This window comes from Drosophila innubila (genome assembly GCF_004354385.1).
Source record: "Drosophila innubila isolate TH190305 chromosome 3L unlocalized genomic scaffold, UK_Dinn_1.0 0_D_3L, whole genome shotgun sequence".
Taxonomy (NCBI): domain Eukaryota; kingdom Metazoa; phylum Arthropoda; class Insecta; order Diptera; family Drosophilidae; genus Drosophila; species Drosophila innubila.
Window position 1 is genome coordinate 13,302,322 of NW_022995376.1, and position 24,245 is coordinate 13,326,566.

Consider the following 24,245-nt stretch of genomic DNA (forward strand, 5'->3'; position numbering starts at 1 on the left):
GAATTTTAAAATTTTTATGCAGAATTCTTGTTGGAATTTTAAGTCCGTGAGCCAAGCCTGCCTTCCCGTTTTTTGTTGCGACGTGGTTATTAAAACAAGTTGGCAGAACTGATGGCAACAGTGTTGGCGAGCTTGGTCACACTATTTGGCAACAATAACAAACAAAAAATAAAAATAAAATAAATCTTTTTTAAAATGCTGCAACGCGTACAACCGAAAGTAGAAAATCCACGTTACGGTCAACTAATTATTGGTCCGCCTGGCTCTGGGAAGACCACATACTGCAACGAGGCGTACAAATTCTATCGGGAGCTGGGCCGGCAAGTTGGCGTCGTCAATTTGGATCCGGGCAATGACAACATGGCATATGAGCCAGTGGTCAACGTTATGGAGTTAATAACCGTTGGCGATGCCATGGAACACCTGAAGCTGGGTCCCAACGGAGCACTCATGCATTGTGCCGAGTATCTGGAGCAACACATTGATGACTGGCTGCTGCCAGCACTGCGAAAGTTGGGCGCCACACACAATTATTTTCTATTCGACTGTCCGGGTCAAATCGAACTCTATACGCATCACAATGCCATGGCGCGTGTCTTTGAGCGGCTGGAGCAGGAACGCTACAGTTTGGTTACTGTGAACCTTATCGATTCACATTACTGCTCGGAGCCCGCGAAATTCATTGCCACGCTGCTGATGGCGCTGAATACAATGCTGAGGATGAGCTTACCTCATGTGAATGTGCTGTCCAAGGCGGATCTGCTGCGTAAGCATGAATCAAAGCTGCACTTCAGTGTGGACTTTTACACGGATGTGCTGGATCTAAAGTATTTGCTGGAAAAACTTGACGATGATCCCACAATGCGAAAACATCGCAAACTCAACGAGGCCATTTGTTCCATGGTAGAGGATTACGCATTGGTATCGTTCAAGCTTCTGGACGCTTTCAGTACTGACAGCATGCTCAGGCTGCGCAATCACATTGATAAGGCGAATGGCTATGTTTATAAAGCGGGCGAGGAACAAACTGTCAACTCTCTGCTGGCCTGTGCTGTAGGTGCTGAAACGGAAGCACTCCGTCAACAGCATGATATTGAACCCTATACAAAACAGCAGTGACGCAGTTGAGGAACATATAGGGCTATATTATAACAAATCATATAACATAATTTTATACACTATATTTCCATTATATTTGCCGATTGTTTATCTACATCCTGTCGCCAAAAATTGTTCTAAATAGTGGGGCAGACCATATTGTAACTTCCTGTGATAAATACATTATTTCACTATCAAGTGGCGCTGCAAATTGTGTACATTAGTTTTTCTATAATTTAAGCATAAATAAAAATTTACCATAATTATTTCAACACAGTTGACTCAATTAGTTTATGTTTTAAATAATACGCGCAAGACAGGTGTTGCCCATCGTCATGTTATTTTATGGGCAGCACTGGTTATAGGCTATCGATTTGCAGCGTTGATATTGATAGACAAAGACTATTGACAGTAGTTGCCGTTACGACAATCATAAGACGCGCTTTAAGTTGAATTCTTTTAAAAGTATTACAAGTTCATTGTAATTTAATTCAACGCTTAGTATTTAATTCATTCATGACTGTTTTACGATGTGATAACCTCAATTACGACGTAATTTATGATTTGCCTATTCTTTATGTAATATTTATAGTCACAGCCTTGAAATATTCTTTTAGGTCAGTTTCATAACATCGTAGGAAGCGAGAAATATTATTATCGCTACCAAGTTTCTAAATTGCACTTTCAGTATTAAATTTAGCATAAGCTTAGCACACTAAAAGTCGATAAGACGAAAGAAAAAAATATTTGAAACGCGCAGATTGGAGAAATCAGCACATTGGACGTTGACTTTGAGAAGCACAAAAAAACAGCGATTAACTTTTAATAAAATGGCGAATGGCTTTAGATTCAGGCCTATAAAAGCCCCAGAATCTGAGTATCGACATTAGTTGTGTTCGCGCGGTCGATACGAAGCTGTGAATATGTTTTAAAGTGAATATTGCTCAGTGTTTTGTCAAATAGAAGTTACTGAAGTGGATCTAAAAGGATTCACAGGAAAGCGGATTACCAGTGTCTACTCTTTGAATACTAAAAGGATAACGGATTACCAGTGATATATGAAGCTGTTATATTAAATAACAAGGATATTTTTTCCAGCCATAAAATGGCAAACAAGTTAATATACTGTTTGGCATGGCTGCTTATTTTTTCTAGCATTGTAAATGCTAATGAAGGCGATATTGTGATGTCAGACGTCGAAGACGAGACTATAGAGTGAGCTAATATATTATAAATAATTTGAAATTATTATAAATTACAAAATGAACTGAATACAATTTATGAAGTCCATATTAAGGCGTTTTCATATAAAAAATTTAAAATTATATTTGGATATATCTCATTGATGAAGTTAAAATACTAAATTTGAATGCAATGTAACTTTGAATACTAAATTTTCCTGGACTATGAACTATGCTAAGTTAAGTTTAAAAAAAATTGTATATCCTTGTACTTGACAAAACAGTCAAGGTATATTTTATTAAAAAAAAGTATTATATAGTTATTTGGTAAATTATACTCTTTTTATTCGCGCGTAAACTTAAAGTAAGCAAACATTATTGATTTAAGGAACACTTATCACATCTAGTCTATATTTTGGTGCTCAATGCCTGACGATTTTCGTTTCCGAATCAGGCAGATTATTTACTGCTTCTGTTAACAAAATTTAGAATTCTTTGATACGTTATCTAATGCAAAAAATTCGCTACTTTATAGTCCCGTCGTTCAGGCTGTACCGGAAGATGTCGATAAGGAACGCGTCGAGCGCCATATTGGTCTTTTTAAGACCAAGCAAGCGCCGCCTATGAGGTATGATCTGAAAGGAAACGAGATAAATTCTTTTCGAGTAAAATAAAATTATAATTATTATTGTTTCTCTTAGTCCATATTATAGCTATAGCCAAAGTGACGCTGCCGCTCAAGCTGGAGGCGGAGGTAGAGGTTATGCTCCACATTCTGGGGGAATAATCGGAGGCTTTAAAGCATCAGGGTGAGCATTAAAAACAAATTAAATATCATTCTAAAAATACAAGAACGATTCTTTGATTTTAGCGCGCAATTAATGAATAATGCACTTGGATTTTTGGGCATGGGAAAAGGGTAAACTTTTGAATAAAATATATTCCTGAATTAGTTGATGATATCCACAATTGATTTAGGGTCAACGGCAACTTTTATGGTCACCAAGTACAGCAACTGAGAGCCTATGGCAAGTGCTCCGCAATGGAACTGCCTCCAAACGTGATGTCCAAATGCGATGGGTCTGGTCGTTGTCAAGTCTATTGCCCAAATGGTTATATATTCTTCGAGAACGTAAATACGCTGGACTTGTTTTGCAGCAACGATGGTTGGATAATACGCAACTCGCGCTTGACTACAATACCGGCGTGTCAGGCTATATGCATACCAAAATGTGAGAATAATGGCTTTTGCATATCAGCTGGCGTATGTCAGTGCCCGGAGAACTTCTCAGGTCCGCTGTGTCAGCACAAGAGGTCCGTGTGTGCCGCCAAGCCTCCTGTGCCCAAGAACTCGAGGCTAACCTGCATGAACAAGTAAGTTACATTTGCAACATGAAATTAGAGTATAAACAGACAGACGCTAAAATTATACATATATTATTGACGAGCTGAATCGATATAGCTATTACCTTTTGTCCGTCCAAACTAGTTGCTCAGTTTTGAAGCTATCTAGAATGAGCTTAGTATGTCAAAGATGAGCTCCTCTCATTCTTGTTAAATTTACTAAATTTAAATTTAAATTTTGACTACAAGCATATGCAATGCAGCATGCATGCGTGGATTCCAGTATCCCGATGGAAGCGCCATAACCAACATTGAGTGTCGCAATGGTCAATGGATTCACACCAAAAGCGGCCTGGCAAAGATACCCGATTGTGCACGTAAGTCAACATCACATCACAACTAAACTTTTGACTAACCTTCAATCCGATTGAATTCACAGCGACCTGTTCACCGGCTTGCCAGAATGGTGGCCAATGCATCAGTTTCAACGTTTGCCAATGCTCCAAGATGCATCGCGGTGCATTCTGTCAATACGGTAATAAGAATTAATATTTAACTAAAATAGAAAAATTATAGTTAAATTAAATTTGAACATTTTTAAACTGCACAGAAGTTGCAAACTGTAATGTGACCAAATCCCAATTTAATGGAAACTACAAGTGTGCCTTTGACATGGAGGAGGCACGTTGTACCTTCAGCTGTCCAGTTTTGCCAGGCTTAAAGGTGCAAGGACGCTTGGATATTGAGTACAAGTGTAGTTATCAGCAGGGTGTTTTTTTACCCGCACCAGTTCCAAAGTGCATTTTCCGTAAGTTTAACATTTTCGAGTAATGTTTAAGATTTAATAAATAATTTGAAACTACTCGCAGCACCTAATTATGCCATTAAATCCGGCGGTGTGCAAATGCATGAAGCTCATCACGCAGGACACACATACCATGGTGCTTTCAGTGGCGAATATAGTTCAGAAATTAGAAGCCAGCGTGAAATTCTGTTGGCATTGCTGGCCAAATATAAAGATCTGGAACGAAGAAGTGTAAGTTGAGATGGGAACAGCAAGCAAGTTTATTTTGATATTGTTTTTCTGACTTGGCAGGAATGGTGGTCATCGGAGGAAACAGTGACAACGCCTGGCTGCTACTCCTTGTACATGAGCGGCGAAGTGGACGTAGTTATTGATAAGTCCCCAAGACCCTCGATGTGCACCACCTGGGGTGGCATCAATATGAAAACGTTTGATGGCTTGGTTTTCAAGTAAGCAAATTTGTTTGACTCTATCAGTAACTAAAGCTTACAATGTTTGATATCTTTGATTTCTGAACAGATCTGTCATATAAAATGTTATAAAATGTTTATCGTCTTTGTAAGAAATAATTTCTTTATGATACCTTATTATATATTTTTATAAGCATGCTGAATGCTAACAAAATAATTTTCAGTGTCATAGCAGCATTTCTAACAAGACTGGTATAAATTGTTTTTATTTTTTAACGCGTAGTGTAAGAATCGTTTTTTTTTAACCTTATCTAAACTGTTTATAAAGCTTTCTTATGACCTTAAAGTACAAGCAAAGTTATTTTCAATTGATAAATCTTCTCAAAAGATTTAACTAACAATTTGTCTTTGCAACCAATCTATATCAAGTTAATTATTCAAACTTACAGAGCTCCATTATCCTGTTCACATACGTTGACCATGGATAAGGTGTCGGGAACTTTTGATATCACCCTTAAGGCATGTCCCTATGGCTCTGGATATGGCTGTGCGCACACTCTGAAGATTCTGTGGCAATCGGTGCTTTATACACTGGAAAATTTGAGTAAGCAACTGTAGAGAAAGTTATTTAAATTTACTAATATGCATTTCAACTCCATTTTAGATGGCACAATGCGGCTGTCCACGCCCACTAAAGAGCTGCCTATTCCCGTGCAAGTGATGGGCATGAAGGTGATGCCAGTGGCGCAACATGTGCAAATTGATCTGGAATCAATTGGAATGAAGCTGGACTGGGATCATCATCAGTATGTGGCTGTACACGCTGGTCAGGCCATGTGGGGCAAATTGGGTGGTCTTTGTGGCTCCCTCGATGGCGACTACAGCAACGATTTGATGTCCCGAACAGGCAAGAAACTGGAAACGGTTAAAGCATTCGCCGATGCATGGCGTGTGGCTGATAGCAGTGAAATGTGTCGCGTTGAGAATAGTGCCGAAATGGAATTTGGCATGGAATCATGTGAGCAGAGCAAGCTCCAAAAAGCTGTCAGCATCTGTGAACGTCTCCTGGCCAATGAGAAGCTAAGCGATTGCATCAAGCCCTTCAATTATGATGCACTCATACGCACCTGCATTGCCGACTACTGCAATTGCCCCAATCGAGAGCAGCCCGAGAGCTGCAATTGTGATGCAATCGCCATGCTGGCCAAGGAGTGCATGTTCAAGGGTATTCAATTGCAACACGGCTGGCGCAATCTGGAAATATGCCGTAAGTATGCCGCATTTATTACTGGTAGAGTAAAAGGGTATGGTGGATTTTTTATTTATTAATTTAATTATTAATACACGAAAATTATGATATTGCAAACAAGACTAACAACTATATTAACAATTAACAAATAAAATTAAATTGAAATATAAATTATGAACTGAAACAAAAATTATAAATTTAATGCAATGTATGTAACAGGTGTGGAGTGACATATCCCATAAAGTATATATACTCTTGATCAGTATCAATTTTTGAGTCTATCTACCGATGTCCATCGTGAAATTGAGACTATAACAGCTAGGGCAACTAATTTTGGCAGACTTCTATAAATTAATTTGTGATAAACGAACGAAGTAAATGATCTACAATCGAAGCTTTTCCGAATGAAATTATTCCGAAATTCATGACCTTAGCGACACCTTCAAAAAACTCAAATTTTATAAATTTATATTTTTACACAAGTTAAAATAAAAGGAAAGTTTGAACAGTAGAACCATAAAACTTAACACGATATTACAAAATCATGTTTGTAACAAAAGTACTAAACTATTAACCAATACTTCAACATAACCTCTAAATAAAACTTGAAATTTTGCAAGCACGTTACTTAGACCAATATAAAATAAACTATGTATAACTAATACAAAATTGCCGTTAATTGCATATTGTTAGAGCGTAAATTAAATTGATACCATTTATACATTATAACGGGTATTTTATAGTTGGGCACTCGACACAGGTTTTACCTATTTAATAATTTCACATTTTTGCCTATAGCTATTAGCTGCGGCTTTGGACGCGTCTATCACGCTTGTGGACCGGATGTGGAGCCCACCTGTGAATCGGATTTGAATTCCGTTGCGCCCACAAAAGGGAAATGCAATGAGGGTTGTTTCTGCCCAGAGGGCACCGTACAATACAAGGATGCGTGCATTACACGAGAGCTATGTCCCTGCACACTACGAGGACATGAATTCAAGCCCGAGGCGACGATCAAGAAAAGCTGCAACACCTGCACCTGTAAGAATGGCCAATGGAAGTGCACGGATGATAGATGTGGTGCTCGTTGTGGAGCCATTGGTGATCCCCATTATCAGACTTTCGATGGCAAGCGCTACGACTTTATGGGCAAATGCTCCTACTATTTGATCAAGACGCCAAATATGTCTGTGGAGGCGGAGAATGTTGCCTGCTCCGGTGTCGTATCGGAGGCATTGAGCTATGCTGCTCCGGATGATCCTTCGTGCACCAAATCTGTGACCATACGTTTCTTGCTGCGCGATGGCACTCCGGCTACAATCAAACTGGATCAGGGATTGACCACTGTGATAAATGGCAAGGCCATTGCCAAGTTGCCCAAGATTTTGGGAGCTGGTGAGGTGTTGATACGACGGGCCAGCTCCACATTTTTGACTGTGGAGTTTGCCGGCGCCATACGCATCTGGTGGGACGGCGTCTCACGCGTCTATGTGGATGCACCGCCAAGTTGGCGTGGTCAGACCCAAGGATTGTGCGGTACCTTCAATTCCAATACGCAGGATGACTTTCTAACGCCCGAGGGTGATGTTGAAACGGCTGTCGAAGCATTCGCGGACAAATGGCGTACCAAGGACACGTGCCAGTTCCAGGCGGAGACACATCAAGGACCGCATCCATGTACCTTGAGTCCAGAGAAGAAGGCGATTGCCGAAAAGCATTGTGACTGGATATTGCAGGAAATCTTTCAGGAATGCCACTTTACGGTGGAGCCGGAACAGTTCTATGAGGATTGTCTCTACGATACTTGCGCCTGCAAAGATGATCCTGCCAAATGCTTCTGTCCCATTCTCTCCGCCTATGGCACCGAGTGCATGCGACAGGGCGTCAAAACCGGATGGCGTATGTCCGTCAAGGAGTGCGGTGAGTAACAACTACAGCTGTTGGATAGAGAAACACCTTTGATGATGATTTATCAATGATAATCCTTAGCTGTCAAGTGTCCCATGGGTCAAGTGTATGACGAATGCGGCGATGGCTGTGCCTTAACCTGCGATGATTTGCCCAGCAAGAGCAGTTGCACCCGGGAATGTGTCGAAGGTTGTCGCTGTCCACATGGCGAGTACATCAATGATGACGGCGTCTGTGTTCCCAAGCATAAATGCCACTGCAGCTTCGATGGCATGATCTTCCGGCCTGGCTATAAGGAAGTGCGACCCGGCGAGAAGTTCCTTGATCTTTGCACCTGCATTGATGGCGTTTGGGATTGTCAGGATGCTGATCCAGGCGATGATGTCAAGTATCCACCCTCATCCGAGCTGCGCAGCAAATGCATCAAGCAACCCTATGCAGAGTTCACCAAATGCGCTCCCAAGGAACCGAAAACATGCAAGAACATGGACAAGTATGTAGCCGACTCATCGGAATGTCTGCCTGGCTGTGTGTGCATGGTTGGCTATGTCTATGACACATCCCGTCAAGCTTGTGTGCTGCCCACAAACTGTTCCTGTCATCATGCGGGCAAGAGCTACGACGATGGCGAGAAGATCAAGGAGGATTGCAATTCTTGTGTTTGCCAGTCGGGCAACTGGAAGTGCTCGGAGAATGGCTGTGAATCCACCTGCAGCGTGTGGGGAGATTCACATTTCACCACCTACGATGGTCATGACTTTGACTTTCAGGGCGCCTGTGATTATGTTCTCTCCAAAGGTGTCTTTGATAATGGCGATGGTTTCAGCATTACCATTCAAAATGTGCTGTGTGGGACAATGGGAGTCACTTGCTCCAAGTCTTTGGAAATCGCTATAAGTGGACGTGTTCAGGAATCTCTGTTGCTCAGTTCGGATGCCAGCTATAGCGTCGATCCCAATAAGTCGACCATTAAAAGTAAGTAACGTTATAGCTGTGAAACTGTGAAAATCCTTAACTCGATTATTTTTTTCAACGAGTAATCAAGTTAAATTAATCGATTTCCATGAAACTACCACTCAACTCCAATTTTATTTGCACCAAAATTGGAAAATTGAATTCATTTACAGCACTGTTCATTTTTCAATACTTTCCCTTTGATGCTTTTTCAAAAACTTCAAACGATCATAACTTTGTCAAAACTTAACCGATTTCCTTGCGGAATGTCAAATTGATCATTATTTGGCCTCTAATTTGATTCTGCATCAAAATTGGAAAGTTCAATTTTTTTTCCATCACTGTCAATTTTTTCCATATTTTCGATGACTGTTCATTTTTTTCATACTGTCCCCTTGATGCTTTTTCGAAAAGTTCAAACTATCATAACTTTGTCAAAACTTAACCGATTTCCTTGCGGAATGTCAATTTAATAATTTTTTGGCCTCTTTTTTAATTCTGCATCAAAATTGGAAAGTTCAATTTTTTTCCATCACTGTCCATTTTTTCCATATTTTGGATGACTGTTCATTTTTTTCATACTCTCCCCTTGATGCTTTTTCGAAAAGCTCAAACTGTCATAACTTTGTCAAAACTTAACCGATTTCCTTTCGGAATGTCAATTTAATAATTTTTTGGCCTCTTTTTTGATTCTGCATCAGAATTGGAAAGTTCAATTTTTTTTCCATCACTGTCCATTTTTTCCATATTTTCGATGACTGTTCATTTTTTTCATACTGTCCCCTTGATGCCTTTTCGAAAAGTTCAAACTGTCATAACTTTGTCAAATCTTAACCGATTTCCTTGCGGAATGTCAAATTGATCATTATTTGGCCTCTATTTTGATTCTGCATCAAAATTGGAAAGTTCAATTTTTTTCCATCACTGTCTATTTTTTCCATATTTTCGATGACTGTTCATTTTTTTCATACTCTCCCCTTGATGCTTTTTCGAAAAGTTCAAACTGTCATAACTTTGTCAAATCTTAACCGATTTCCTTGCGGAATGTCAAATTGATCATTATTTGGCCTTTATTTTGATTCTGCATCAAAATTGGAAAGTTCAATTTTTTTTCCATCACTGTCCATTTTTTCCATATTTTCGATGACTGTTCATTTTTTTCATACTGTCCCCTTGATGCTTTTTCGAAAAGTTCAAACTGTCATAACTTTGTCAAATCTTAACCGATTTCCTTGCGGAATGTCAAATTGACCATTATTTGGCCTATATTTTGATTCTGCATCAAAATTGGAAAGTTCAATTTTTTTCCATCACTGTCGGTTTTTTCCATATTTTCGATGACTGTTCATTTTTTTCATACTGTCCCCTTGATGCTTTTTCGAAAAGTTCAAACTGTCATAACTTTGTCAAATCTTAACCGATTTCCTTGCGGAATGTCAATTTTATCATTATTTGGCCTATTCTATTTTGATTCTTCATCAAAGTTGAAAAATTGGAAATATTAACTCTATAACTGTTATTTTGATCTATGATAACTGACTCTAAACTTCTTATTTTTCCCAACAGAACTACGCGATAGTGTGAATTCCAAAGGACACAACGCCTTCCACATCTACAAGGCTGGTGTCTTTATCGTAATCGAGGTGATTCCACTTAAGTTGCAGGTGAAATGGGATGAGGGCACTCGAGTCTATGTGAAATTGGGCAACGAATGGCGGAACAAGGTTAGCGGTCTGTGTGGCAACTACAATGGAAATGGCTTGGATGATATGCAAACGCCATCATTGGGCTTGGAAACGAGTGCAACGTTGTTTGGCCATTCCTGGAAACTGCAGCCACATTGTGCTGCACCTGTGGCACCAATCGATGCCTGTCGTCAGCATCCGGAGCGGGAGACGTGGGCTCAGTTGAAGTGTGGCGCCTTAAAGTCGGAACTCTTTGCTCCGTGCCACAGCGAGGTACCATTGGATCGTTACCTGAAGCGCTGCATCTTCGATACATGCGCCTGCGATCAGGGCGGAGATTGCGAGTGCTTGTGCACCGCTGTGGCAGCCTATGCGGATGCCTGCGCCCAAAAGGGCATCAACATACGCTGGCGATCGCAGCACTTCTGCCGTAAATACCTCTTGTTATAGGTTGATTCATTTAAATCTAATATCTCTTAATTATATAGCCATGCAATGTGATCCACACTGCTCGGATTACAAGTCCTGCACTCCTGCGTGTGCCGTCGAGACTTGTGATAACTTCCTGGATCAAGGCATCACAGAGCGCATGTGCAACCGTGAAAACTGCATTGAAGGCTGTCACATCAAGCCCTGCGAGGATGGCTTCATCTATTTGAATGATACGTACAGGGACTGCGTGCCAAAGGCGCAATGCAAGCCAGTGTGCATGATGAAGGATGACAAGACCTACTACGAGGGTGATATTACCTTCCAGGATGCCTGTGCCACCTGTCGTTGCTCGAAGCGCAAGGAAATCTGCAGCGGGGTTAAATGTGATGCACCTGTGGTACTTCCCACGCCAGTTCCGTACATAGATGGAACCACTGCACCTCCGTTGGCCACACAGAACCAGACGAAATGTGTGCGTGGTTGGACACGTTGGTTTGACAAGGATGCGGATGCCACGGAGAAGAGTGTGCGCCTCAATGATGAGGAGAAGCTGCCTCGCTATGATCGCCTCGAGAGTATCTATGGCACCTGCCTCAAGCAGTACATGACCAAGGTGGAGTGCCGTGTCAAGGACACACACGAGCCACCCGAACAAATGGATGAGAATGTCAGTTGCAATCTGGTGGACGGTTTACGTTGCATTGGCAAGTGTCATGACTACGAATTACGCGCCTTTTGTCAGTGCGATGCGGAGCCCGAAGTAACAACAGTCAAGCCAATTGACAAGCCGCAAATCGGCACAGGCTGCGATAAAGTCATTGCGGAGTACAAGGAGTATCCTGGTGATTGCCATAAGTTCCTGCACTGTCAGCCCATGGGCGTAGACGGGGGCCATATCTATGTGGAAAAGACCTGCGGCGAGTACATGATGTTCAATCCCACCACCTCCATTTGCGATCACATTGCCATTGTTCAGGAACTGATCCCCAGCTGCGGCAAGCCCAAAATCGACCTGGAAATAGACATCAAGCAGTGCGATGATGGCAAAGTTTGGTCAGAATGTGCCAATCAATGTGAGCACACTTGTCACTACTACGGCAGCATTCTACGGAAACGTGGACTCTGCCAGCGCGGTGAGCACTGTAAGCCTGGATGTGTGGACAAACTGCGTCCAGATTGTCCCAATATGGGCAAATATTGGCGTGATGAGGACACCTGCGTGCATGCTGATGAATGTCCCTGCATGGATAAATCGGAAAAGTATGTCCAGCCCCACAGTCCTGTTATTGCCGAGTTTGAGATTTGCCAATGCATGGATAATGCATTCACATGTGTCCCCAACAAACCGGAGCCAACGCCAGTGCCAACACCACGTAATTATTGATCACTACATACATTGAGATAACTCTGATTAACCTTTATCTTTTGCAGTACCATTTGAGCCAGCTGTTCCCATTATTCCAGTTACTCTGACTCCGCCCATGCACTGTGCACCCGAGCGGTAATATTTTATGTCTTTTAGTTACCAAGCAATGTAATCCCAACACATTATTCTTTTGCAGTCTCATTCCAGCTATTGAAAATGGACCGCTTTCATTGCCTGACAGCATTTTCAATGCCAGCTCCCAGTTGGCCCCTGACCACGCCCCCTACAAGGCCCGTTTGCGTAAGCTACCTGGCGACAGCAGTTGGTCACCTCAGATCAACGATCAAATGCAGTATCTGGAGCTGAACTTGGGAAGCAAGGAGCCTATCTATGGTGTCATCATGGCGGGAAGCCCCGAATTCAACAACTATGTCACGCTTTTCAAGGTAACACATAACATTTAAGACATTTTTAAGAAAACAGACGAAGAAAAACTAAAGTACTGAAAACTAAAGGATTATCTCAAACCGTTTGTGGTGAAACTATCATCTGGGGATTATTTGCTCCGACATTTTTGCTCATATTTAAATTAAATCTCTCGTAACACTTGTTCAAAAACATCAAACTCGCATAGCTTTGGCCTCTAAATTGATTCTACATCAAAAATTAATTTATTTTAAATATTCAAATTTTATGTCATCACTGTCATATTTTTCCATACCAACCCCTTGACACTTTTTCAAAAACTTCAAACTCGCATAACTTTGCCAAAACTTGGCCGATTTTCATGCGGAATATAATTTTGATCATTATTTTTCCTCTAAATTGATTCTGCATCAAAAGTTTTTTTTTTTTTTTTTAATATTCAAATTTTATGTCATCATTGTCATATTTTTCCATACCAACCCCTTGACACTTTTTCAAAAACTTCAAACTCGCATAACTTTGCCAAAACTTGGCCGATTTTCATGCGGAATATAATTTTGATCATTATTTTGCCTATAAATTGATTATGCATCAAAAGTTTATTTTTTTTGAAAATTCAAATTTTATGTCATCACTGGCATATTTTTCCATACCAACCCCTTGACACTTTTTCAAAAACTTCAAACTCGCATAACTTTGCCAAAACTTGGCCGATTTTCAAGCGGAATATCATTTTGATCATTATTTGGCCTCTAAATTCATTCTGCATCAAAAATTAATTTATTTTGAAAATTCAAATTTTATGTCATCACTGTCATATTTTTCCATACCTACCCCTTGACATTTTTTCAAAAACTTCAAACTCGCATAACTTTGCCAAAACTTGGCCGATTTTCATGCGGAATATAATTTTGATCATTATTTTGCCTATAAATTGATTATGCATCAAAAGTTTATTTTTTTTGAAAATTCAAATTTTATGTCATCACTGGCATATTTTTCCATACCAACCCCTTGACACTTTTTCAAAAACTTCAAACTCGCATAACTTTGCCAAAACTTGGCCGATTTTCAAGCGGAATATCATTTTGATCATTATTTGGCCTCTAAATTCATTCCTCATCAAAAGTTAATTTTTTTTGAAAATTCAAATTTTAGGTCATCACTGTCATATTTTTCCATACCAACCCCTTGACACTTTTTCAAAAACTTCAAACTCGCATAACTTTGCCAAAACTTAGCCGATTTTCATGCGGAATATCATTTTGATCATTATTTGGCCTCTAAATTGATTCTGCATCAAAATTTTATTTATTTTAAAAATTCAATTTTTAGGTCATCACTGTCATATTTTTCCATACCTACCCATGACACTTTTTCAAAACCTTAAACTCGCATAACTTTGCCAAAACTTAATGATTTTCATGCGGAATATCATTTTGATCATTATTTGGCCTCTAAATTGATTCTGCATCAAAATTTTATTTTTTTTGAAAATTCAAATTTTATGTCATCACTGTCATATTTTTCCATACCTACCCTTGACATTTTTCAAAACTTCAAACTCATAACTTTGCCAAAACTTGGATTTTCATGCGGAATATAATTTTGATCATTATTTTGCCTCTAAATTGATTATGCATCAAAAGTTTATTTTTTTTTGAAAATTCAAATTTTATGTCATCACTGGCATATTTTTCCATACCAACCCCTTGACACTTTTTCAAAAACTTCAAACTCGCATAACTTTGTCAAAACTTAGCCGATTTTCATGCGGAATATCATTTTGATCATTATTTGGCCTCTAAATTGATTCTGCATCAAAATTTTATTTATTTTAAAAATTCAATTTTTAGGTCATCACTGTCATATTTTTCCATACCTACCCCTTGACACTTTTTCAAAAACTTCAAACTCGCATAACTTTGCCAAAACTTAGCCGATTTCCATGCGGAATATAATTTTGAGCATTATTTTGCCTCTAAATTGATTCTGCATCAAAAGTTTATTTTTTTTGGAAATTCAAATTTTATGTCATCACTGTCATATTTTTCTATACCAACCCCTTCACACTTTTTCAAAAACTTCAAACTCGCATAACTTTGCCAAAACTTGACCGATTTTCAAGCGGAATATCATTTTGATCATTATTTGGCCTCTTAATTGATTCTGCATCAAAATTTTATTTATTTTGAAAATTCAAATTTTATGTCATCACTGTCATATTTTTCCATACCTTCCCCTTGACACTTTTTCAAAAACTTTAAACTCGCATAACTTTGCCAAAACTTAGCCGATTTTCATGCGGAATATCATTTTGATCATTATTTGGCCTCTTAATTGATTCTGCATCAAAATTTTATTTATTTTAAAAATTCAATTTTTAGGTCATCACTGTCATATTTTTCCATACCTACCACTTGACACTTTTTCAAAAACTTCAAACTCGCATAACTTTGCCAAAACTTAGCCGATTTTCATGCGGAATATAATTTTGAGCATTATTTTGCCTCTAAATTGATTCTGCATCAAAAGTTTATTTTTTTTGAAAATTCAAATTTTAGGTCATCACTGTCATATTTTTCCATACATTCCCCTTGACACTTTTTCAAAACTTTTAAGCTCGCATAACTTTGCCAAAACTTGCCGATTTTCAAGCGGAATATCATTTTGATCATTATTTGGCCTCTTAATTGATTCTGCATCAAAATTTTATTTATTTTGAATATTCAAATTTTATGTCATCGCTGTCATATTTTTCCATACCTTGACACTTTTTCAAAAACTTAAATCTCTCATAACTTAACCAATTTTGATGCGAATATCATATTGATCATTATTTGGCCTCTAAATTGATTCTACATCAAAGTTTTATTTATTTAGAAAATTTTATTTTAATAACACCGTGCTGCAAAATGCTGCGTGTAAAGCCAGTCAATTTATGGCAATTCTTATTTTTTTTTTTTAGTGTAGATAAGCTTGTAATAAAAGTTATTAAACGATTCTTATTATAGATTCTGCATAGTCACGATGGCATTGCCTATAACTACTTGGTAGATGAGACGGATAAGCCACAAATGTTCAATGGACCCCTCGATTCCCGAGAACCTGTAAAGACACTGTTCAAGATTCCCATCGAGGCCAGTTCGCTCAGAATTTATCCTCTGAAATGGCATGGATCCATTGCAATGCGAGTGGAGCTGTTGATTTGTGGCGAGTTACCGACTGTCGTGCCACCAACAACGGTGCCAACAAGCACGGAACATCCGCCACAGCATTATGAGCTTGAGTGTGTCGATGAAATGGGTGTGGATAAGGGAGAGATGCACGAGCAACAGCTGCAGGCGAGCAGCTTGTGGCACTTACCTCAATCGGAGAGAAAGCCACGACTCCTTGATCTGCTGAAGCTATCGACGCCACTTGCTTGGCGTCCACTTGCCAATACTCCCAATGAGTTCGTTGAATTTGATTTCCTGGAACCACGAAATGTTTCCGGTTTCATAACCAAGGGTGGCTCAGACGGTTGGGTAACTGGCTACAAGGTAATGTTCTCCAAGAGGAAACCTACCTGGAACACAGTACTAGCTCCCAATGGACAGCCGCGCATATTTGAGGCAAATGTGGACGAGAACTCACCAAGAACTCATCACTTCAAGAAGCCCATTCTGACGCAATATCTGAAATTGGTGCCAGCCAAGTGGGAACGCAATATAAACATGCGCATTGAGCCTTTGGGATGCTTTAAGCCATACCGTAAGTAACTTTATTTATTTCTGATTTTTATTTAAAGTTACTTAAAGCAGTCAATTCCATATTTTTTTAAATTTATTTGATGTATTGACTTATCCTATTTATTATTATCAATTATCGCATTTAATCGCATCAAGATAGGATAAATATAGCTTTATTTATGGCTGTTTTAAGCAATGCATGCGCCTAAAAGTATGCTTCAAGTTTTCCCTGGAAATTTGAAAACGAACAAAAAATTAATATATACCTAAACTGAGCAACGGTTATCTCTTATTCAAGTTCTTGAAAGGTAAAAAATATTTAAAGAGTCAGAAGGTAGTCAAACAATTTTTAATTAATTCATCATTTGTTGATAGTGTTAAGGAAAACCCCACTCAGTATAAAAAATAAGTAATTATTTAAATATGAATATATTGGTTAGACAAAAACATTGAAAGCTAATAAAACTAAAGAGGAAATTAAGCAGAAGAGTTGACTTTCAGTAAATGTTTCTCAACTGCCCTGTATTTATAGCTGCTGTAAAGGAAGAAATTCGCGAGGAAGAACATGAACCCACCAAGTGCAATGTTTGTGAGGGCATTGTGAGCAGCAGCTCCAGTTCCAAGTGCCAATGCAGTGATCAGCTTTACTGGAATGGCAACAAGTGTGTGCAGCGTAACCTGTGTCCTTGTGTGGAGAACTATGTCAGCTATCCAATAGGCAGCAAGTTTGAGAATGCAGCTTGCGAGGAATGTGTCTGCGTTTTGGGTGGTCGCAACAACTGCAAGCCCAAGAAGTGTCCCCCCTGCGAGGCACGACATCTGCGTCCGGTTATAACCAGCGGTTGCTTCTGTAAATGTGAACCGTGTCCCAAGCACCAGCGTTTGTGTCCTTCCAGTGGCGATTGTATACCAGAGATTCTATGGTGCAATGGTGTCCAGGATTGTGCTGATGATGAGGATGATGCCAGCTGTCGCCATTCGTTCACCGTTGAGCCAGATATTAACCGCGAGAAGAATGAGAGTTAGTGTTGAGTGTCGTTTAACTAGTATTTACTTTATTTAAATATAAATATTTCTTATTTATAGCCACGATTATAACGTGTCCTGCACCAGTTTGTCCACCTCAGATGAAAATTAAAATCATTGAAAAGAAGGCCCGCAAAATGTCGAAAATCTTTACGTTCCACAAACAAGTGTCAATTGTGGATGATGGCGTTAGCATAACGAAAACGAAATTTGTTTCATCGAATGAGAAAATATTGGCAATGCCCAACAGTGAACTAAACTATCAGGAGGAGGAAGAGTGCAGCGAATTCACCTGTGTTCCCATTCCCACCAAAGAGGTGAACAAGAATGAAACCATCACCTGCTCCGAACCCAAGTGTCCAGAAAAATACGATGTGGAGCTGGACATGAGCAATGCCAAGGCAGGCGATTGCCTCAGGTACACTTGTGTACTGCGACCCAACAAGGATGATGTCTGCGAGATTAGCGGCAAGAGTTTTACCACCTTTGATGGCACTCTGTTCAAATATAGTCCCTGCAGTCACATTCTAGCCAGAGATATTCACAATGGCAGTTGGACCATATCAGGTAGCGATAATTTTGTTTTATACGACAGTCGGCTGATAAGTCATTTTCTTAAGTAAATAAGTGCAATGATTTAACTTTCCATCTAGGTAATTTTTCGAAATTTTACTCTAAACATTTTCTACTTTGCAGTGCATCAACAGTGCACAGATGAGACGCGCAAGATTTGCCACAAGGTGGTGACCATTACGGATCTTTTGGCAGGCAATGAGTTGGTGCTGTTGCCACAGCTAAAGCTGAAATTCAATGGCTTCCAGTTTACTGTGGAACAGCTCATCACTTCGCCCATTTGTAAGGCCTCATTTGTGGTATCTCAGCCGGGCAAGACGCTGCTCGCTGTGTCCACAAAGTACGGCTTCTGGGTGCAATTGGATGATATTGGAATTCTTAAGGTCGGCATCTCCTCCAAGTTCATACGCACTGTGGATGGCCTGTGCGGTTACTACAATGGCAATCCACGTGATGACAAGCGCACACCAGATGGCCAAGTGTTGGCCAATACGGACAAGTTTGGCAACAGCTGGTACGACAAGCGTATTCCCTTGGATCAGTGTGGAGATCAGAAATGCACCAGACAGCTACAGGCCAAGGCGTTGCAATTGTGTAACATTATCAAGTGAGTCTCCTGAAAGATGGTTTTTTTTAATTTTTGCCAATATTTTTTGTAAAATAATAGATTGTATATCTAATTCCTAACATTATTATCAGGCATTCCAGTTAATTGCATTAAGAACGATTTATTTTAATGACTGTTATGACTGTTTAAAGATCTTAGAAGCGCGTGCGCCAAAATGTATGCAATATTTTTCACAAAAACTGCATTTATGGCTGTTTTTTACGTGCTGTTCAAATTTGATTCATTCGAGTAGTTGAAAATTGAAACCAGGTCTTTTGTAAGGTTATTAATCCTGTTTCTAATTCTTACAATTTCTTTTTTGCAGTCATCCCACATTTGCCAAATGCCACAAGGCGGTCAACTATAAGCAATTCTCGAACAATTATTGCCTCGAGGCAGCCTGTGACTGTCTGTTGGCCAATAATGGCGATGCCTCTGCCTGCAAGTGCAACATACTGGAGAGTTTTGTGAAGAAGTGTCTCAGCGTGAATCCTCTAGCTCAGCTGACCACCTGGCGAGCAGTGCATCAATGTGAGATTAGCTGTCCCGCGCCTCTGGTGCACTCGGATTGCTACAAACGACGCTGTGAGCCATCGTGTGACAATTTGCACGGCGATGACTGTCCTGTTCTGCCGGATGTCTGCTTCCCGGGCTGTTACTGTCCAGAGGGAACGGTTCGCAAGGGTCCCAATTGTGTGCCCATTGCGGAGTGCAAGGATTGTGTCTGCAAATCGTTGGGTAACTCCAAGCACTTGACCTATGATCGCAAGAGCTTCAGCTTCAATGGCAACTGCACCTATCTTCTGTCTCGGGATGTGGTGCTGCCGGGTGTGCATACTTTCCAGGTGTATGTCACCATGGATGACTGCAAGAAACTGGGCCAAGCCAGTGCCATCGATGGTGCCAGTTGTGCCAAGTCGCTGCATGTGCTCAATGGCGATCATGTGATTCATGTGCAGCGTGTGAAGCATCAGCCAAAAGCGCTCCAGGTGCTGGTCGATGGCTTCGAAGTGAAGAAGATGCCCTACAAGGACAGCTGGATCACGTTGCGCCAGGTGGAGGGCAAGGAGTTGGTGCTGTCACTGCCCGAATCCCATGTAGAGTTGACAGCCTCGTTTGAGGATTTGATCTTCACGTTGGGTGTGCCCAGCATCAAGTATGGCAGCAAAATGGAGGGACTGTGTGGAGACTGTAATGAAGATGCCAGCAATGACCTGCAACCGAATCCGGCCAAGAGGAAGCCGGGCATAGATGTCATCCAGAGCTGGCAGGCAGATGAGCCCAAGCTGGGCCTCACCGATGCCCAGGAGTGCTTGAGTGAGAATGTGCCCAAGGATCACTGCATACCGCTGCCGCCAGAAAAGGATCCCTGCCTGCAGTTCTACAATGAGGAGCTGTTCGGCAAGTGCTCCTTGGTTGTGGATCCCATTGCCCATGTGTCCGCCTGCCAGCAGGACATCTGCAAGCCGGGAAACACTCAGCAGGGCGTCTGCATGTCCCTGGCTGCCTATGCCAAGGAGTGCAACAAACAGGGCATCTGCACCAACTGGCGACGTCCAGAGATGTGTCCATATGAATGCCCCAGCGACATGGTCTACATGTCCTGCGGCTGCGCCAAGAGCTGTGATACCGTCAAGGCCATGTCCGAATATGATGCGGTCAACATTAAGACTCAGTCCGTGTTCCACACGCTGAATAGCGATGACATGTGTCTGAGCTCGGAGCGCTTTGAAGGCTGCTTCTGTCCGCCGGGACAGGTCATGGATGCCGGCAAGTGTATACCGGAAGCAGCGTGCACCAAATGCGATGACGGACTGCATCTGCCGGGAGAGAAGTGGCAGCCTGACAAGTGCACTGACTGTCACTGCGATGTCAAGGGCAAGACTTCTTGTGTCCAGAAGAAGTGTCAAGTGGAGGAGAACATCTGCGCCGAGGGATATAAGCCAGAAACCATTACCAAAGCCGACGAATGCTGTCCACGCTATCGATGTGTGCCGGAGCTCAAGGAATCGCAGAAACTGTGCCTCGCTCCGTTGATGCCTGTCTGTGGTCCTGGCCAGTTTAAGAAGCAGAAAAACGATATCAACGGCTGTCCTCAGTACATTTGTGGTAAGATTCAGTTCAAACATAACATAGACGTTAACATAATAGTTACAATGTGATAGAAGAAATCGTGGCAAAGTCCTTAAAGTATGTGTATCAGTTAAAAGTATAACCACATCTTAAGTTTTCAAGATGGAATACATTTTTTGTTTCATTATTTTTACTATTTCTACTTAATTGCTTTAAGATCGTTGAAATATAACGATAGTTATAGCTGTTTAAAGTTTATATATATTTTATTTAATTTAATCAACCTGTCCAAAATTCACACAGAATGCAAACCAAAGGAGGATTGTGAGCCTTTGGTGCCACCGCGTGAGCTGTTGCCTGGCGAGGAGCTTGTCAAAATTGAGGAGGGCTGTTGTCCCACTCAGAAGATTGTTTGCAAGCCGGAGAAATGTCCTCCGGCACCAGCCAAATGCCAACAACGCTTCTACGAGGTCTACACACAGCAGGAAACAGGCGTTTGTTGTGCCACACACAAATGCGGTACGTTCACGGATATTTTTGGACCAAACAATTGATCAATTTATATTGCATTTTTGCTTTTTCGCAGTGCCACCGAAGCAATTGTGCATTGTGCAGTACGAAGTGGATGATTCAACCAGTTTTACCAAGCAAATCGGTGACAAGTGGCTGCATGCCAAGGATGTGTGCAAGCTGGAGCAATGCTCTTATGGTCCCAATGGCAATGCACAGGTTGTAAGCACCCAGGAGACATGTAAGACGGACTGTGCTCCTGGTTACAGCTACCAGAAGTTGGACAAGACTAAATGCTGCGGCGAATGCGTGCAGACATCCTGTCTATTTGAACAGAAACTGTATGAGATTAATGCAGCGTGGAGTTCACCGGACAACTGTACGCACTACATGTGCCTGAAGAAGGATAAACTGCTGATGGTCAGCTCCTCGATCGAGGTCTGCCCGGATGTCAGCCACTGTGCGCCCTCGATGCTCTATGTGGATGGTTGTTGCAAGCTGTGTAAATCGGAGCCAGTTATCGAGGATCTATGTGAGTGTAAATAAAGTAAAATGAGAAAGGACAATATTCATCTGTTTACTTCTTTTTATAGCTACTTGCTTGCCCGTTTCGCGTGCAGAGTCTCAAACGAAGGAGCTGTTGAAGTTTACCAAACCTGGTCATGGTCTTTGTGTTAACGCCGAGACCATTAAGGGATTTACGGACTGCGAGGGCACCTGTAGTTCTGGTTCCAAGTACAACACTATCACCGATGTGCATGAGAAGTTCTGCACCTGCTGCAACATCAAATCCTATCAATCGATCTCAGTGAAAATGGTCTGCGCAGATGGACATACGTATACTCAGCGCGTAAGTTTTATCCTACAGTTTATTTACATATTATATATATATAATATAACCATTCTTTCTGTATTTCTTTTTTCTACTTAATAATAAATTATATATATTACTTTCAATTACAGCACGAGGTACCTTCTAGTTGTGGATGCTCGCCGTGCACTGAATTCTCAGAGAGCATGATAGATGTGCGAATACAAGGAGCACAGGATGTGCAAATGCCATTGCTGCAGTTACTCGGCCAACGCTATTAAGCACTATAAGGACTATAAGTATTAGTTACAAATCGATTAATGCATTCAATAAAGAGAATATTAAAAAAACTGTAAACTGTCTATTTTTTATATTTTTATGTTTTATGTAGAAAAAGCAGAAAAGTACTGCAAGTTATGAATGTAAGAACAATATAGCATACATATGTACAGACGTTTTATGTTATAATGTGCAATTGCCATGCCACATTCAACGAGTTCAGCTTAATTTTAAGTCAATTTATAGCAGCGCCTGCAGCAGCGCCAATATTTGTCCATGGCACGCAACAAGACTTTTATCGGTTGGCAGTTCTTTCAATACCCTGTGCAAATGTGGAAAGTGCACAGAGGGTAGCATAACTATGTGCCAACAGACACGAGATGGCATAGTATTGGTGTATTTCAGTGCACAGGGTGCCTCGAATTCGATCTTGTTGTACTAATTCATTCTTATTCATTCAGGACAGCCATTAAAAGAAAATAAAGTGGCACCTTTTGATAATGCAGTTGACGCTGCTTTATGAAAACTCTTGCGGATTTCATACTCCGACTTGAACTTACTGCATTTGCATTTTAATATTTAATTGTTATTGTTGTTTGTTTTTCACAGGTGCACACACACAATCAACCCGATAATTTCTCAAGACAGGCAAGGACATAAAAATGCGTGGCAGAAACTCGAAAGTATGTGTATAGTGTACACAGTGCATACAAGTGTATACACACACACACACACATACTTGCATACATACTTATATACGTAATAACAAAGACGTTGACTTTTCTGGGGCTGACGTTAATTTATTTACTGCTACGCTTGGCAAATGGCAGTTCCTCTTCTCCTTCTACTTCTCCTTTCAAAGTACTCTTTCCATTCACCTTTGCCATAGAAATCCTGTAACAAAACCGCAAGCAATGCGCGCTCTGCACTTTTGCACATTCATTGCATTTTATTTATTGTATGATTCAACAATTTACGTAAGTTAGGCGACGCGAATATGAAATTATCCTTTTGTATGGGCAACCCAACCGACTCGACATTGCCCCCAAGGAAGTTGACAATAAAAACACGTACACACGCCTATTATACTCGTAGTTGCCTTAAAGCATTTTATTAATGCAATGCCAAAGTACCTGGCTGACGTATTTATGCATACCTAATATGACCTGAGGTTAGCTTATGAGTTGAATGGATATCCTTAAAAGGCAACTACTTATATTTTAAACATGTCATTGGTATCAATTAAATGTTAGTTATTATATACAATGGTAAAACTGAGCATGCTGCAGAAATCCAGGAAACAGACAATTAGAAAGCTGACTTTTTAGCATGGTAACATTTACACTCACAATTTGAGTGCATATTAAAAACGTAATGGAGCAATTTGCTTCAAAATTCGATAGGTAGCTTGTGTGTATATTGCAAAAACACTTTCGAGCTAAATGTGCAGGCAAAACAAACGTGGAAATATGTAAAAGTCGCAAGTGCTATGCTCTGCGGCTTATTGAACAAGGTATCGATACTTGCGGACACTCGATATAACTATTTTTTTTTTTAGATATATTAAATCGACAGTTTTCAAAGACTTTTTGGAATACAAGTTTCATTTCTGTTGAATAGATTGTCAGAGTACAGGGTTCCGCATGGAAATTTTGAGCAGACATTGGAAAAAAGTTTTAAAAGTTAAAAAAAGAGGCAATTTATAAGTTTACTTCTATATTTCATTGTTTTTTTTATTAGTTTACTTCCAAATTGCATGGTTTTTTTTTTGCTAACT

The 24,245-nt window shown here is 40.4% G+C and overlaps 2 protein-coding genes across 2 annotated transcripts; both read left to right on the forward strand.

Moving 5' to 3' along the window:
* Positions 1 to 127: 127 nt before the first annotated feature.
* LOC117787282 (GPN-loop GTPase 2) lies at positions 128 to 1,311 on the forward strand. Its single transcript, XM_034625770.1, has one exon. The coding sequence runs from the start codon at positions 196 to 198 to the stop codon at positions 1,117 to 1,119; it is 924 nt and encodes a 307-aa protein (XP_034481661.1). The 5' UTR covers positions 128 to 195; the 3' UTR covers positions 1,120 to 1,311.
* Positions 1,312 to 1,989: 678 nt separating this feature from the next.
* Positions 1,990 to 22,546, forward strand: LOC117787090 (hemocytin). The gene is made up of 26 exons (XM_034625535.1): positions 1,990 to 2,313; positions 2,815 to 2,907; positions 2,993 to 3,088; positions 3,258 to 3,653; positions 3,873 to 4,000; positions 4,063 to 4,158; positions 4,234 to 4,431; positions 4,493 to 4,659; positions 4,720 to 4,877; positions 5,288 to 5,442; positions 5,503 to 6,105; positions 6,886 to 8,007; positions 8,077 to 8,970; positions 10,516 to 11,064; positions 11,123 to 12,439; positions 12,498 to 12,567; positions 12,629 to 12,878; positions 15,873 to 16,611; positions 17,122 to 17,610; positions 17,676 to 18,182; positions 18,312 to 18,795; positions 19,121 to 20,904; positions 21,172 to 21,387; positions 21,455 to 21,910; positions 21,972 to 22,228; positions 22,342 to 22,546. Exons 1-26 carry the CDS (start codon positions 2,204 to 2,206, stop codon positions 22,468 to 22,470), a joined length of 11,463 nt encoding a protein of 3,820 aa, XP_034481426.1. The 5' UTR covers positions 1,990 to 2,203; the 3' UTR covers positions 22,471 to 22,546.
* The last annotated feature ends 1,699 nt before the right edge of the window (positions 22,547 to 24,245 follow it).